This window comes from Lissotriton vulgaris, chromosome 5, assembly GCF_964263255.1.
Source record: "Lissotriton vulgaris chromosome 5, aLisVul1.2, whole genome shotgun sequence".
Lineage (NCBI taxonomy): Eukaryota > Metazoa > Chordata > Amphibia > Caudata > Salamandridae > Lissotriton > Lissotriton vulgaris.
The window spans coordinates 1,426,564,953-1,426,583,153 of record NC_141693.1 but is presented as its reverse complement, the minus strand read 5'-3'; the positions used below and the strand labels follow the sequence as shown (position 1 = coordinate 1,426,583,153).

General features: G+C 40.3%; 1 protein-coding gene across 2 annotated transcripts in view; it reads left to right on the top strand.

The window, feature by feature from the left end:
* CAMK1G (calcium/calmodulin dependent protein kinase IG) overlaps positions 1-13,024 on the top strand; it is a 341,561-nt gene extending 328,537 nt beyond the window's left edge. For both annotated transcript variants that reach the window (XM_086923369.1, XM_086923368.1), the window contains exons 12-13: positions 5,358-5,487; positions 10,051-13,024. In XM_086923369.1, coding sequence (XP_086779495.1) covers positions 5,358-5,448 — 91 coding nt within the window. In that variant the 3' untranslated portion in view covers positions 5,449-5,487; positions 10,051-13,024. The remainder of the gene's footprint in view (positions 1-5,357; positions 5,488-10,050) is intronic.
* The last annotated feature ends 5,177 nt before the right edge of the window (positions 13,025-18,201 follow it).

The following is an 18,201-nucleotide window of genomic DNA, read 5'->3' as shown; positions in this document are numbered from 1 at the left end:
TTTCTGTAGTAATTTCAGCCATTTGAAATGCAGCTGACATATTCCCTGAGAAAGTTTGTTTAGTTGCTTCTGTATCAAAGGTTTCCTTTTGTAGTAAAAACCTGAGTGTCCCCTCCTTTGCATGGAGGAGATTGTAGGCCCACCTAATAATGTTGGCCACAGCCGTGGCGTAAGCACTTGTTATTCCAAATTCTAACCTTAGAACCTGTACTGGTGTAGCAGCTGGGACCTTCATCATTCTTTTCAGTATTTTCCCCTCTTGTCGATCCATGAAGCCCCATTGCTTTAAAGGTATATATTCTGTAGCATAAGAGAGGACCGCAGGGATTTTCACTTTATATATTTTCAGTAATGAGGAAAAGTGCCTGCTCCCCGTGGCACTGTAGAGTCGTGAGAGTGCTCCGGCGTGTAGATCAGATTTCTTTGTTAATTTATCTATATGCTTTGTGTTTGTTAGATTCTTTGAAAGAATCCTGCCGAGATATGTATATTCTGTTTCTTCATCGATCTTTTCATCTCCCAGCCTCCAATTGTATTTGACGTTTTTTTTCCTTCCAGAAAATGCTACAATTTTTGTTTTCTTTACATTAGGAAGTAAGAAATTTTTATTTGAATATAGATACAAAGTGTCAAGAGAATTTTGCAAACCGAATGGTGTGAGATCGAACATAACTATGTCGTCTGCATAGAGCAACAAATGGATACTTTGATTGTTTATTTTTGGAGGCAGGTTTGAGCCCTGCTGTAGCTGCTTTGGCAGGTCACTGAAGTAAAGCGAAAATAACATAGGGGCTAGTAAACATCCCTGTTTAAGACCGTTCTCTGTATTTATTACTTTCGTTAAACCTTTTTCGCCCCCCATTTGGACTTGACACCACGTTGTTGTGTGGAGGCTTATTATTACCTGTAGCAGATGTTCATTGATTCCAAAACCCCTCAGTTTACTCCATAAAGTAGGTCGATCGACACGATCGAATGCGGTCGAATAATCTATAAAAGCCATATAGACCGTCTGTTTTCTTCGTGTCACATATTTATCGAGAATAACCTGAATAATTGCAATGTTGTCCGTAACAGAGTGCTTCGGCCTGAATCCAGCCTGGAACATTGGTATCAGTCCCAGCGAAAAAGCCCAGTTTTTTAATTGCAATAAAACTTCAGCTGCAAAAAAAATTCCGGACGCATCCATCAGAGCTATTTGACGGTAATTTCCTGCTACCGTTTTACAACCTTTTTTATGAATGGGGATAATAATGCTCCCCTGCCACGATTTTGGTACTGTTCCAGTGGTCAAGATATAATTGAATAGTGGGGTTAACAAAAGACTCCATTCCTTTGGGTTCATCTGCAAGACCTTGATAGGAATTTGGTCGGGGCCAAAGGCACCTGTGCTTCTTGCCCTTCGAATGTGAGTTTCTACCATTATATTTGTTGTTTTAGGAATTAATGGTTTTTGTTTCTCCTTTGCTGAGCTGGAGTAATTTACTACTGTTTTGGTTCTCTTTTTGCCTACAGTAACTTTCGAAGTACAGTTTATGAATAGCAATAGTCTTATTCTTTTATGGGTGGATGCATGTTCCTCACTAAACATCTAGCTAACCCTCCATAAACCACTCCTTGATCGTTCCTCAACCCCTCCCATTTATTAATAAGTATTTATTCCTTTATTCCCGCCACTCTACCTGGTCCCTCCCACATTTGCTACTTTGGGGGTGATTCCGATCTGGGTCTGAAAGCTCTCCGACCGAGCCCGATCTGGAGTGATTTCCGACCGAGCCGGAGTCCTGCAGTCTGACCGAGTGAGTATGATGCCGCCGGACTCGGTTCGGTCGGACCCCCATAGAAGTCGATGGGAGCCAGTCGTATGACGCGTACATGGGCTCCCATTTACTGAATTTGTTTGTCTCGCACATGGTGCACCATATAGTGGGTATGCGTCGGTGCCCTCCGCACCATACACGCCTGTGTTGGGGAGACCCTTGGCTCTCCCCCTGTGTCCAAGTTGTAAGGCTGCGGGTGACAGGGTGTCCGACGTGGACCCCCAAAGGCAACTTCCTGGACGTTTTGCGAGCCGGAAACTTCGTCTCGCACCGGCTGTCTGGCGCGCGCATCGCACTGGCTCGGTCGTAAATCGCATCCATTGCATGGCACGGTTTACTTACGGACGAGACATACGTAGCGGTTCGGACCCGGACACGACTCGGTCGGTTAATTTCACGTTGCACGCACCGTACTTGCTCACTTGTACAGATGCACGAGTCGGGCGAAAAACACATGTATGGCTCGTACCTTTTTCCGGCCGGATCGCATTTGGTGCCCTTCCGAGCGAGATCGGAATCAGCCCCTTGGTATTAAACTTACATGTGTGAGGATAGTCCCGCAGAAAATATTGGAGAGGTGGAGGAGGAGAGTTACACTTGTAAGTTTGTGAATAGCATTTTGTATCACTTTAGTAGTATAAGTATAATACTAATTATTAATGATAACAAATGCAATTTGTGAATAGGCCCAGTAGTTTCTAAAACTGCTACAGGTTCATTAAACTCACGCTTTCAGATGGCAAGACTGCTCCTTACCTTGGCTATGAGATGGGACAGCCAATTAGCAGGCTTCAGCATTGCAAAGAATGCATGGCTGTTCTACGTTAAATTGATTATGCATTAGGGTGTGCAATTCATGTTTATCTGACAATCCCTCAATTTGTTATCTACAGCCCAACCCAAAATACATGTATAAAAATCAGCATCCATCCCATTAAACATCTTCTTTCCTTCACCATCATCTATCCCCTGAAAATTGTGTAAATTATCATCTAGTAGTGCTAGCAGCAGAAGAAGACGGTTTCTTGCCTCAAGTAAAACGTCTTATTGGGGCCTTGCAGGCTAATAATATAATATAAAAAGAGAAATATGACAAGAATCATAAGAACAGCATTCAATATCATCAATGCCTAATGCCCATATATACTTTGTCATCTTGACCAAAAGTATCATCATTCTAACTTATGACTGATAGTATTCACATTCTTAACTTTATACTGAATATTAGCAATCTGCTCATATATTTGAAATGAATTGACAGGTATGTAAACACAATACTATTCCCCAAAGGTAGTAGAAACACCATCTTTTGCAACCAATATGAAATTACGAGATACTCTCTTTTGCAAAAAAAACTGTTCTTTAAGCAATCAGTTAAGTGTTTATACCTTAAAGGACATCAGCATTGGAGTTTGCCACTTCTTTTAGGGCCAGATGCGGGTGGGAGATTTTGGCCATTTACCGGCCGGTAACGGCCGAATTCGGCCATTACCGACCGGTAAATGGCCATGGAGATGTAGGGGGATAAAAAACATGCATTTTCGGTAATTTTACCGAATCTGTAATTTTACCGATTCTGTAAAATTACAGAATCGGTAAAATTACCGATTCTGTATATTTTACCGAATCAGTAAATATACCGGTCGGTAAAATTACCGAACATGCATGTTTGGTATGTAGGTGCCAATTTTAACATTGACACAGGGCTTTGAAAATCGGTATTTTACCATGCAAAACAATTGCATGGTAAAATACCGATTCAGGTGTACATGCACATCTGTGCATGTACATGTACACCTGTGCCATGTGGCACACATAAATGCCCTTAGGACATGTATGTGTGCCACATGGCACACAAGCCTAAAACAGGGGTGCCAGAGGGTGTCAAAGTGATACACCCCCTGCACTCTTGCAAAATTCGGTATTTACCGACTCGGTAAATACCGAATCAGTATTTGATATTGAATCTTATGGCTTCAAGGCCCATAGGATTCAATAGCAAATACCGAATCGGTAAATACCGGTTTTTACCGATTCGGTGAAATTTACCGATTTGGTACCTACATTAGAAATACCTACTCTTAATTACCGATTCGGTCAAATTCAGTAATTAAGAGTCGGTATTTCTGATTTTGCTACATCTGGCCCTTAGACCCTAGCCATTTATATTTTGTCTCTCTTCTTCAAGTTAATAGGGCAAGTGGTCAAGTGGCTAATGGCTCACATTATGTATCGAGCAAAACAGGAAACAACCTAAAAGTAAAAGATTCTAAAATGTTTATCTACACTACTTTGCGAGAACAACCCACCTGAAGAAAGAAACAGTTCTCGGCAAGTTAACTTGGAAAACAAGCAACTAAAAGTAGGTCCTTGTGCTGGCCTATATTTATATTGCAATGGCTTTGTTCCATAAAAATGTTGTGAAATCCTTTCTCACAAACTAGTCATTCAGCAGCCAGAGAAACATACAGGCCCCGGATAACAGCCAGCCCCCACTGTCGACTCTGCTGCATGGGCTGAAGTCCCTGTGAAGTGGGGGTTTGCAGTCCATGGAGTGTAGGCCACATTTCCTGGCTGTACCCAGGCCATCATGTACAGTGCAGGGTGGTCACCCACGGCAGTTTGGCTGCAAGGCCTGTTCCACTGCATGTTCTTGAAGGCCATGCGCAGCAGGGTTTGCAGCCAGAAGCAGGTTGAGGCCCTACCGCCAACCCACTTTGAACATAGCTGAAGGCCCAGCACAGAAGGGGATACACGCCCATGGACATCATACTCTCATAGAAGGTGGCTGTAGCATATGATAAAAAAAACCTGATATTAACTTAAAAAACAAGGCTAAAAAGAAGCTGCAGTTTGCTTGGTTTATAGCACTTTAATGTCTCTAAAACCTGGGAAATTAAATAAAAAAAATACATAGAACAGTTAGGGTTTTGATTTAAAACTGAAAAAGCGCCGAACGTTGAGTGTCCGATGAAATCCACAATCCACAACTTGCACTACAGCCATGCAAACCATAATTCGTACACAAAAAGCAATGCTTATGACCCGACAACATTATAAGTAAAAATGCCTAAAGTGTAACATAATGAAACAACAACAGATGCTCAAATTAGTTAATATTACTACATTCATGGCCTTCTCTTTCATAGAGTTAAGGGTAACATGATATGAAATTTTATGTGTCAGATTATATACTACATTTGTATTTACATCTGGCCGGCCCGTAAAATGGGGTTCAAAGTCCCTGAACCTGGGAAGTCTGGGTGCAGGAACATTGGATCAGTTATAATCCCACCCGTGAATAGCCCTCCACCTAATTTAGAATCTCGCATTTTGGATCCGAGAACAACAGGAGAACTGCTTTCAAGTTAAATTTGCTCATCTGTTGGCGTGTACTTCTAGTTATTTTTATTTGTTATCAGTAGAAGTGATAGAGCAGAAAGCATTTTATATTTGTAAAATATCTTCACACAGTACTTCCTTGTATATTTCCTTACATTGAATGTTTGTTTATTTGTATATTGTCTTGTTTTCCAGGCCTTTTATCACGGCTGTTACAGCGCCTGCAAAAAACAATAACTTCACTCAGTGTGGCAGCGGGCAAACGGGAGTCTGTTCTGTGATGTGATTACCACAATGGCTATTTGACTCACTGGTTTTTGTCTTTGTAAGTATCTTAGAATGGTATAGGAATGGAATGGTTTTGATTTCAGAAATGTTAATGGAAACATGTTTTCCTAAAAGTGGATTGAATGTATGCATTCTGGGCCCTCAACTTTATTAAAGGGGGCTTAGGTGTGGCACTAATTTCTATCTTCTAGTCTCATTGCTAACAATATATATGTACTTCTTCAAAGGTGCAAATGTTTTACCTGGTCTCCCAGTGATATAATTCCTCTCTGTTACGTTACTTCAGCCTGTGTAATACCCGTGCCTTTTTCCACCTTCCATTTCAGTCATACATGAAGCCAATATTATTAAAACGTCCTATAAACTGAATCATCGAGCCTGATTACAATGACTGCGGGACCACCACCGAAAGCCCGTTGGTGGCGGTCCCACCGTCATCGTAATACTGATTGACGCCTGACACATTAGGATTGCGAGCTGATGGTTGGAGGTCGGAGAGACTGACCACCATGGATCCTACGGGCTCAAGGAGCCCTTTGGTCTGTCGGAGGGACTTTTATCCTTACAGCAGTTGTGGTGCCAGCCAGGCACCGCCATAGGGATTATAATGTCCCTTCCCGCCGGCCGTTTCATGCAATGAAAAGGCAGGCGGAAAGGGACATTGGGGGCCCATATCAGGTCTCCCTTCTCTGGCCCTCTATCATGGTCCATGGGGTATCCCTGCACCACTGGGCAGGCACGTATTGTGCCTGCCACATAGTGCAGGGATATGCATGGGGTGCATATTTTGTACTGTGGCATATGCTGCCGCCCGCAGCATCCACCCAACACAAAATATACACTGTGGGACCACCTTGAAGGAGGTCACCCCTTGACTCCGGGTGGCAGACTGCTGATAGCTTGTCTGGCAGTCCCATTTCCCAACAGGATGCCGGTCGGATGTAAGTCTGACCCACATCCTAATCAACGCCATAATATTTATGACCCTCAATAAACGAAAACATTATTTGAAGCACAAAAGTTGGAATAGTTGCATGAACTGATTTGTGCATGATTTAATATGCCACATCTCGTAAAGGCAAAATGATGATTAATCCATAGATGAGCTGATACTTGAGAAGTAAATGAAACTAAGGGGTCTATTATGATGTCGGGGAGATTGCCACCGGCCGCATGGCGGTGGCGATCCGCCCAACATCATCCCCCGCCGGCCTCCCATCTCCCCTGCCATATTATGATGGCGGGGGTACCGCGGCGGACGGGAAGACCATCTGCCACTTTTCCGCCTGGTTGATGAGTTGACCGGGCGGAAAAGGATTGAATATGGTGGCGGTGTCTGCTAGACACCGCCATCCATATTACAATGTCAGCGGGAAGCAGCCTTTTCGTGGCGGCATTGCTGCCATGGAAAGGCATGCAGATTCCTTATTTGGGGGCCTGTTGTGGGCCCCCAGGATATTGGGGCAGTGGGGGGAAAATGTGGGGTACCTATGGTAGCCCCCTGCATTTGCATGGACAACGTCGCAGGCACCGCACAGTGCCTGCCACGTTTTGTATGCCAATGCACAAGTGCCTTTTTTGGATTGCGGCGGTTGCTTCTGACAGCACCGCCATCAGCAATGCAAAAAATGTGGCATTCGCCCACCAGTGTGGCAGACACATCCTAATTGCACATGCGGGACCGCTGCACACATAGCAGGCGGTCCCATTTCCCAGGGAGCTGGTGGGCGGACAAATAGACCCCTACGTTTATTGTATGGAAATCATTTCTGCATGAGACAATCAGTGTCTGAGAAAGAGGGGTCAGGGGGATGTTGAGTGAACTGGGGGAACACTCCTGACCTATGGCAGGCACAGCTGGGCAGTGACTGCATGGGGATCGAGCACAGAGATTATGGATGGTGTGCATGTAGCAGAGCTCAGAAATGGGGCCTTGCCAGAGAGCATGAGGGGCTTACAAAGCAGGAGGTTGTCATGGTGGGGCAGGGTACATGCAGTGAATGGAGGCTCAGACAGTAGATGGCTGCCAAGTAGTGTCAGATGATCCATTGTACCTTATACCCTCTCACAGCTGCAGGAATAGTTTCCCATCGGCCAACTTTTTGTTGCAACATTTCTTTACAATAATTAAGGGGCATATTAGCAAGAACCTCGTTAAAATTATCGCCATTTTAGCGGCAGTAAACTGCTGCAAAAACGGCGATAATGGGCATGCTAATATGCATTATAAAATTCCAATAGAAGCCCAGGTTAGATATGCAGGACATCTAACCTGGGTTTCTATTGGAATTCTATAACGCATATTAGCAAGCCCATTATCGCAGTTTGAGCAGCAGTTTACTGCCGCTAAAAGAGTGATAGAATTGGCTTACATCCAATTGGCATATTTAATTTACTTGTAAAACCCCAATAAAGTGGTACCACATGTACCCAGGTCCTGTTAATGAAATGCTACAGCACTGATTGTGCCACTTACTTAAGTAGCCCCATTAAACATGTCTCAGGCATGTCACTGCAGCCTGTGTGTGCAGGTTTTAAACTGCCAGGCTCAAACTTTCCTTTTAAATACATATAAGTTAGGGTAGGCCCTGGGAAGCCTAGAGGGTAGGGTGCAGTGCATTTAAAATGTTGGAGATGCACTTTTGAGTTGTACATGTCCTAGTAGTGTAAAAGTCTTGAATTTGTTTTTCACTGCTGCAAGGCCGTCCTCCTCCTCCTCCATAGGATAACATTGTGGTTACCTTATTACACTTAATATGTTGCAACTTTCAAACTAGAGCATGCTTGGTGTCTTTGGAATTGTAAAGAAAAATCCTCTCTTATGGTAAAGTTGGATTTTCAATTATAATTAAAAAAATGCTACTTTTAAAAAGTTGACACTTATTGTCCTTCCTTTAGCTAATTAGTGCCTGAAGCCTGTCTCTTGGTCACATGACTCGATATAGCTGTCAGTTTGTATATTCCTCCTAGACAGCCACTGTTAGAAATGGGATTTCTTGTTGGCTAAGGCTTGCGCCATAAAAAGGCAGAAACCACCACTCTAGTCAGGGCAAGGGAGTTATACGCTGAAGATAACCCCTGCACACCCCCTTGGTAACTTGGCACGAGCAGACAGGCTTATCCCAGAGGTAATGTGTAAATCATTTGCGCAACAAGCTCACACAGCATCAACACACTAGGCACACCACAAAAGTGCCTCCACACAAGATTATATAGAAAATAGCCTTTGTAATATCCAAAACACATTAGAATCATAATCACACAATATACACTGTGCCAACTGGAACTAGGCAATATTCACAGGGGATTATGTACATGACAGGGCCAATGGGGCCACTGTCAGAACCATCACAAGCACACGTAGTAAATAACACAACCAGTGACTACTGGCACAATAATGACCTCAGCATTATATCCTGTTCACAGCAACAGGGACATGACAAGCTCACAACGACCTGCAGCAGAACACAGATCCAGCTGGAGCAAGCCACTGACCCCCAAGTGGTGCCCCTTGAGTTCTGGCCTGCCCTTTTTGCTACAAAGACTGTCTACAATGGGAAACATCCTTTGCAACTGAACCGTTACAACGCGGTACCGTTACAATACAGGATTTACAACGAAAGTTGTTACAACGACTTTCACTGGAGGGTGCTCTAGGATAGGGGATAGTTTAATTTACTATCCAACACCTTCCCTACTATCCACGGGGACTGGAGTTGGAATAGTAAATTAAACAAATCACTATCCAGCCCCCCCAATGCAAGTCATTGTAACGACTTGCGTTGTTAAACCTACGTCGTAAAGGTACACTTTGTAACGGTACGTGTTGTACCGTCATACATCCATCTACAATGCTTCTCTGCTCCTTGCTGCCCCCTTTACCACAAATGGGACCCTGTGCTGGACTGAGAAGGTAACTTTTCAGCGGGCCTAACCTGGTCCCTGTTTCAAACCCTTGCTCCATCATGGTCTGCTTGAACTTGTGACTTTCATCTGGTCTCACATGAGCAGATAGTTGCAAGTGGAGCTTTGGGCTTATTGGCACTATTTTTACTTAAATCTTTAAAATTCATCTCCCTGGTTCAACTGATTGGACTGTTGTCATTTTGGTCTAGATTTATTTATTAAATTGTTTTCAATTCTTTTCTGAATTGGGGTGGGATTTTTCTTGTGATGTGATTTCACTTTAATACTGTTCGAGGTGCTGCATAAATACTTTACATATTTCCTCTAAGTTAAGCCTGAATGCTCTGTGCCAAGCTACCACAGGTTTAAGCACAGGTTAATTTGGGGTTTATGTGTGCCTGACAAGGATTGTAATTGCTATTTCAGTAGGGTTTCACCCCCCTCAACCAGTAACCCAATTTCTCACAACATGCCCAAAAACATTTTTTAATCAGGCCAATTGTTTTTTTTTTTAAATAATAGCTTGTGAAGTATCAAGTGTCATATTGATCAGTTGCCTTCCAATTGTCATTTTCGTAGGTGTATCCATAGAGCACCAGGTGACTTTATTTGGTCCGATGTAAAAAAATAAAAAATGCACACCTTGTGTGGTATATTCAGTCATATGATTTTTTTTCATATTGTCTTTTCACAGAAGGGCTGTATCCTATCCACATTTCTGCACGTTGTGACAAGCGTCAACAGTGCTTGAATGAGGAGAAAAAATTTGGAGAACATTTGTCTTCATTTTTTCCTTTGGGGTCCCCAGCCACACAAACTGGTAGTTTGTGGTGAATATTTAAGCCATGGAGAGCTCTTCGCTGTGAAGGACACGATGGCTGAAAGAGAGCATTGGATGGAGGAGATATGAGGATGGATTTGAAACTTTATCTTTGAAAAATACACCTTTGCAAAAAAGAAATGTAAACATGTATTGACTGTGGGTCATGGTGGTTTTGTATACATGTATATTTCACTTCCAATAGCAGTTATTTGATTTTTATTTGAGCCATAAAACACTAGACTATTTGAGGATGGCAAATAAGAAATGTGCTTTTAAAAGGCTACAGTTGTTTCCAAACTGAATGAAATTACCACTTGAGGTAGATCACATAGATCAAACCCACTGGAGACATGGACATTGATAATACAAAGCTTTTCTTATTGTTTTCAGTGCACAGGCATTAGCTTAATAGGGCTATTCAGTACCATATTTGTATCAGTTTGAAAACTAATTAAAATCGCTAGAAAAAAAGGTAGTTTTCTACTTTGATTCTTGTGAAAATCCTTTGTGAAAATTGCATCGGAGATAAAGCTGAGTTGTGTTTGCTAGAGCTGGCAAATGTTTATAGGGCAGATACATTATGCAGAGTATCTGTTGCAATGCTTTGTTTGCAAGTTAAGTAGAATGTATCATTTTGTGTTTTGTTGTCTCAGGATACACTTCTTTAATGGTAATAGCATAATGTATTTTAACTATTTTGTTAACATTGTTTTCAAGGTTGCTTTCAATAGTAGCCATTTGAGCAGAAAGATGGCTAATCGGCTTCCAAAGTTGTGCATCATGCATTACTACTTTAAGCAAAGTATGTAACGATTTTGTGACATGCAAAGTTTTCAAGCAGCAGCAAAACTCTTATTTAACTGGTGAAGGCTGTGTCAAATTCCAACACAGTCTACTGATGACATCGTATAGCTTGATCTGTCTTTTCCTCACACTATTGTGCGTAATTTCGACCTGTCTTCACACTGCCACATCTTAAAAGTTGATGATATTATATGACAGCAAATCAAAGTGATGTCATTGAAAATGTCTTATGCTACTATTGCTACTATTGAGAATATTGATCGACCTCTATTTTAGGACGCTATATGAAGTTTGCAGTTTCATTAGTTCCACTGTTTCTGAACAGCATTGATTGTCTCCAGGTAAACTCAAAACAGGTTTTAAAGAGTAGAACCTTTCTATTTGTACCATAAGGTCACCTGGGCAGCAATAGTAACACATGTGATCTTTGTTGGACATTTACATGTCTACGTTTATAGATATTCATGGCTCCTTTAAATAGCCATTAGAAAATTAGTCTAATTAGTATAAATAAAATAAATTAAACAATAGTCAAATCAGGCAACAAGTGCATAGCGGCATAATGCAGCAATCAGATAGAATAGCAAGTATACTATGGTAAATAGCTGTGGGGCTTCTTAGAAATCAAAATTATGATAATAATGTAAAAGCGTTTTGGGTCTTTTTAAAGAGGACAAAAGGCAAATACCAACAATGAACACTACATATTCATAAAGTGAGTGGATATTTGATACATGATCTGTTTTGCTAAGAAAATTAAAAAGGTTTTTGCATGTTGTATGTAATGTGAAGCTCTGTGAAGCAACCTGAAGTTTAGGTTGAAGTCAAGAAGGGATGAACAGCCAATAGAGAGTAGCAACAATCTGACATAGAGAATTAGAATCTGTCTTCCAGCCCTCTATGCATTAAAATATTTTAAACACTCATGCATTGCAGGCTGACAGTGGAGAAAAATAGAGTGCCAAATGGACTGCTCCTTAAATACCCTACACACAACAGGAAGAATTTGCATGGTGGAAAATGCAATTTTTACAAAGACATACTCCCAAAACAGAAGAAGTGGCATGGAGCTTCAGGATATATAACAAAGTTTTCTGTATCACCTGAAAATCATAAATCTGATACAGGAGCAGATGTTTCAGCTTATATAGATACATACCTTTCTTTGTGAATTGAGGCCACATTGCTTACAATTCACCCACATAGTCTACAATAGCTAAGAAAACCTAGTCATTTCCTTTAAGAACAAGTAAGAATCATACCAATATGAATTCAACATGATATTTGTTAGTGACTACATTTCACAGATCATTATGAAACAGGCATCTTAAATGAAGACTCTGGTGAAATACATAGGAGCTACATTTAGTAAAAGGCAAAAAATGTCACACCTTGTTTCTCAGCGTAAACAACCCCATTTTGCTTCCTAATCTATCAAAGAGACAAATGTTTATTTGCAGGATGTCATGTTTAAAGAACACAAAGGTGAAAAATGACAACAGAACTTTCTATGCAACTGTGTGAGTGAAATGATAACCAAGGCATAATGGAACACCTTCTTAATCAACATGACAACTAAAGAAAGACCTGTCCTAAAAAGCATGGGATTAATTGGTGCATCTCTTTAGACTTCTGAGCAATGCATCAAAGATCATAAGAATGTCATAAAAAGGTTTGCAACAGAATCACGTGTACTATGAAGATTTGGGTATTTTACAATTCAGAATTTTAGAAGGGCAATGCAAATCATGCATAATGGAAATGATTTTGTATTTTTTTTTAAAACAAACCACTAGGAATTTTGCACACTCGTGATACTATGTCTATACAAATATTTTCTCGCTATACTTTCTTCAGAGCATCTTTTCAGTTAATGTATGCTTTAAATGCATTTGGGTAGGCATGATAAATGTTTCCATATTCACAGTTAATTGAAAATGAATTAATTATTGTTACACTATTCACACAGTGCTTATTAATAAATCATAAATGGTTCATTTTTATTTGAAGATGAGAAATAAATATAGTAATCATAAAAAAACACATACATCTCGTTGTCTTGATTTAATTTACATACTCCAAAACAGTCGTGTTTTAAAACAAATCCCAAGTTGGTGAACTTTGTGCACCCTGTTGCCTCCTCTAATGGCTGATGGCATATTCTCAACACCAAAAACATAAAATACACAATGCAAGAGTGATATGTGTGATAATGATTAGGAGAATGTGCGTTCATTTTTCTTTGCAGTGTTTCAAAACTCTACCACATAATAATTCAAGTTATCACAGATAATTTGTATAAAAAACAATTATGCCCATCACACGGGTAGTATTACTATTGACAAAAAAAATAATTGAAGATATAAAACTGCCAATAAAATGAAAGGTTTTGTTCATGTGTTCCCAAGTGAGGTATACTTCAATACCGAAGAAACAAAATTCTGATGCAGCAATGGGCAGCCAATTGTTTTAATTTTGTCTAAGTTAACGTCATTGAAGCTTCAGATTTCTCTTCGATTAAGTATCATTCGATATAAGACAAGAAATGTGTCATAGAGTATTTCAATTGACTGCTCTTCAATATAATTCCTAGTAACTTCTGTATAATGCAAGTCATTTAGGGCCTAATTATGATGAGAGTCGGAAATCCTCCGACCGCACATCACAGAACTCATCAGGGTTGTCCCCTTTCTCCTGTAATATGTACCTTTTTTATCAAAACTTTGGCCATTAGCATCAGGGCCAATATGGGTATTGAGGCACCAATTTCGGGAATGTCCAAGGTCAAACTATTTGTGAATGATACAATACTGTACCTCAAGCCAGAAGGACAAAATATTAAAGAAATACTGTCAGAATTTGATCGTTTTCAAGCAATTGGGAGATACAAGATAATTTATAGAAAACAGAATTGCTTTTATTTAATGACTCTCTCAGTATTCTCCCTTTAAATCTTCAGCAGCAGGCTGATAATAATCAACCAATTAATTATTTAGGGATAAAAGTAGCTAATTAATTCGCAGAACTTTATAGATTGAACTATGTAACTATAATGAGAAATATCAAGGATTTATTGGATAGATGGCCTTTTCTCCCCCTTTTACGTTGATAGGGCGGGTAGAACCAATAAAAATGTTTATCCTACCTTTGTTGATTTTCCTTGTTGCTAATTTCCCAATCAACATTTATAGCACATACTTTAAGGTATAGAATATACTTTTTGGGTGTTTTATTAGGAAGGAAAAGGCTCCAAGAGTTGAATTTCCAGTGCTTCAGCTGGATGTTAGTCAGGAGGTATTAGCATTACCTAATATGTATTCATGTTATGAAGTGGCCCTTCTACATGGATTAGTTCGAATTATAGATGCTAAGGGATTTTAGGATTATTTTTTGATAGAGAAGATGGTGCCGTAGGTGGGAATCACAGTAGCTGGTATTGAATAAAGACTGCAAAACGCCCAAAAAAGGCAAGATGCAAACCACTGCAGGGGTATTGTTGGAGACTTAAAACATGTTGTGCCTCAAAAGGACAACCTGCAGGGTGTGGGTATTTGCAGCTAAATGAATGTCAGGCGTTGGGTATACCAATACCAAATAGCCAAATGAGGGATTGGTATATAAATGGATTTAAAGATTTAGGACATTTTTGGGATGGAGGAAATAATATATCTTGGCAGAATATCCAAGCAAGATGCCGATACTGCTGCAAGCTTCTTTATTTTGGGTACATGCAGATAGTAAATTTTGTAAGAAAATGTAATAATCAAATGAGTTCCATCTCCTCACGTATAATGAATGCCCTGTTTAGGACAAGGATGAAGGGGGAAGGAAATTGGTATAGGCTACTATGGAGCCAAGGGGAGTGCTACTTGACAAAACCTTTGTTTTTTAGAAAAGATTACATTGATAACCCTTTCTGAGGCGGAATGGCAGGTTATTTCAAAATTAGGAAATAAGACCCTAAGAGATGCGAACTTCAACAGAATGTCTTTTCTAGCTCGATGGATGGCATATTATACTCTTAAAGCCCTCCACAAATTGTATCCGGAGTTGGAAGATCGCTACTTTCAATGTAAGCACTTAGGGGGTGGGGGGGGATTGGTTGCATACGTTTTTTACCTGTCCCAAGATTACACTGTTCTTGGAACAAATATCTGATGCCTTAAGCAGGAGACTAAACACATGGATGGATCCTAATGCAGGTGTACTACTCTTCGGGTTCTGTAAACAAAGGCAAAATCAAGTATTGAGAAAAGACACTGATGTATTTATTATTATTACCTCTCTAGTTGCCTGTTCTTTGATTTTGCAAAACTGGAAGACAAATAGAGCACCAACCTGTCATGAATGGTATAACAAAATGAGTCCTACTCAAAAGTTCAAGAAGTGTTGGAGGCCTCAAAAGATTTAGCGCCTGCTGGCAATTTATGAAGGAGATTTAAAAGCAATAGGGCAGGAATCCATGTAGTAGTTTTTGATATCCTCGATGAGCTAATAAGGCACATAGCATATAGAAATATTGAAATCTCCATATTAGACCAATGTGTAAACAAGTTACTCTTACAAAGATGAAATCTGGCTGAGATCATGAATGAAAGCTAATGAGTTGCACTGTATGATGTGCTGCTAAACAAAGCACAGTGGCACTTTCAAGCACATATGCACTTTCTGAATATATTAAGGATCTATTGTTTTGAACGGAAGCCTACTAAATTTAACATGCCTGTACTTTATTGAAAGTATAGCACATAATTTCACTTATGCATATCTGCACATTGTAGTCATAGTCAGGATCTAATGTATTGTTGAAATGATAATGATGAATGGGTTGTATACTATGTAGCTTCTTTAGTACACTTTATTGAGCGTATATTTGTTTTTTTTTGGAGTACATATGCATCTTCCGCACATATCAAGGAACGAATGTTTTGAACAGTCAGCTGCTAAATTTAACACTCTTGCGCTTTATTGAAAATATACTGGACTATTCCGCTTATGCACATCTGCACTTTGTAGACATATTAAGGATTAATTGTATTGTTGAAATGATAATGACAAATGTGTTGTATCCTATGTTGGTGCTGAGTAAAAAAAATAAAAAATAAAAAACTAAGCAAGACCAACTTGCACGGCCTTGCATGGCTTCATAATTCTGAAATAGCGCAACACAACACAACTCACTGCGTTGTGTTACTCTGGCCCAGGGAGGCATTAAATGGTAGGAGCATGGGTGTTCCCATGCATCCACCTATGGATTTTGGCTCATTTGCAGATTTACCAACAGTGGTAAACAAGGGAGTGCGTCATATTGCGACCAGGATAACCCTGATATTCAGTATATCAGTGCATATAGGTGAAGCACTTCAAAATCGTTCCTCTATTCAGAACTTTTTGGCTGTGCCTTGCACTAGAACAGTCACCTGGGGCGACAGGCGTTTCCTGGTTGCCGCCCCTAGACTCTGGAACACCCTTCCTGCACATATCCGAGCAAGTCCCTCCCTGTTCACATTCCGCAAACAGCTAAAGACGTGGTTATTTGACCAATAGCCTTGTATATCTTCTTTACCCCAGTTGCTGATCCATCCCTTAACTAGCGCCGAGACGCCCACGGGTATTCGCCGCGCTCTACAAATGTCAATAAATAAATAAATAAATAAATAAATTATGTGCTCCCGTCAGCCAAAGGCCGTCGCGAGCACTACCTCCATAGTACTGCGCACGTCCATTGGCCGGTGCGGCCACACCCACTTATTAAAACCACAACAGTGGAATTCGCACCGCGGTTAAGCGGTTAAAATAGAACTGAGGTAATGGAGTGTTTTGAGAAGGGACAACTGTATAAGTTGGTTACATGTAAAACATTGGGATGACTGCCTGTCACACAAGAGACTTGAACACATCCTGGTTAAAAGGCCCCTTGTCATACCATTAACAATAAAGTACTGACAGACTGTTTTGCAATTCTGGTAATGGATTAAATTAGATATCTGAAGAATTCCTTTAGTCCAATGATAATCTTCAGATTTTAAGATTTCGTCAGTTCTGCCCATTTTAGCTTCTTAAACAACAGTGGGCCTAATTATAGGCTTGTTGCCCTGATGGATGTGGAGGCAAAACTCTATGCATCTTGCATTTTGAAAGAGCTACAAGCATGGACAGAGTGAAAAGGTAAAAATCCAAAAATCAAACTGGTTTCAGAAAAGGAATGGGCACAAATATTAATCTAACCGCGTTAGCAGTTCTCACGGGAAAAGCAGTACAAAAGAACACAAGACTTTTTGGGTGTTTTATAGATCTTAAATCTGCTTTTGACTTAGTCCCAAGAGAACGACTCTGGATGAAACTAAAAGAATGGGGACTTCCGCAACAACTAATCAATGCCATAGTAGCCCTCCACAACGAAACCTGGGCGAGGGTGAAGATGGGGGATGGTAGTATTGTATCCTCCAAAATAAATATTTACAATGGCCTGAAACAGGGTTGCGTTTTGGCCCCAAGCCTCTTTAATTTGTACCTAGCAGTCTTGCAAGTTTATTTGTCTAACGTAAATGGTCTTCCTCCAAAGTTGGCAGAAGACCACATACAGTATCTGCAATATGCAGACCATATTGTGGTCTTAAGCCAAACTTCGATTGGCTTACAAAGAGTCATTAACCACCTGATTACATACTTTGACCAGCAAGGATTAGAGATAAATAATACAAAAACAAAAGTCGTGCAATTAGCAGGACCTAATTGAGGAAAATTGACGTGGTTTGCCAAAAACAAACAAATAGAGGAAGTCAGTACATATTAGTATTTGGGGATTAATTTGGGCCGAGATATATCTTTCACTGTACAGAAAAGAGCAATAAAAGCAAAGGCCCAATTATTAATTTTTGCTTATAAACAATTGAAACAAAAACTGAGTTGTCCATCATACAGTCACCTCTTGAAAATAATGGCCTCACAACTACTTCCTGCACTCGCATATCATTTGGAAATATGGCATGGCTGGGAATTTAAAGTATTAAATGAACTTCAGGTAAAGGTGTATAAAGCTGTTTTCAACCTTCCGAAAAGTGCATCACCAGCACAGATTTGTCTGGAATTCAGTCTACAAAATCAGGAATTTCAGCGTCAATCAGTTTTTGTAAAACTTTGCTGGAAGCTTCGTTCCGCAGATCCTGGTTCACTAAACAATCTTCGCTGGACCGAAATAAAAACACAGTTTGATTT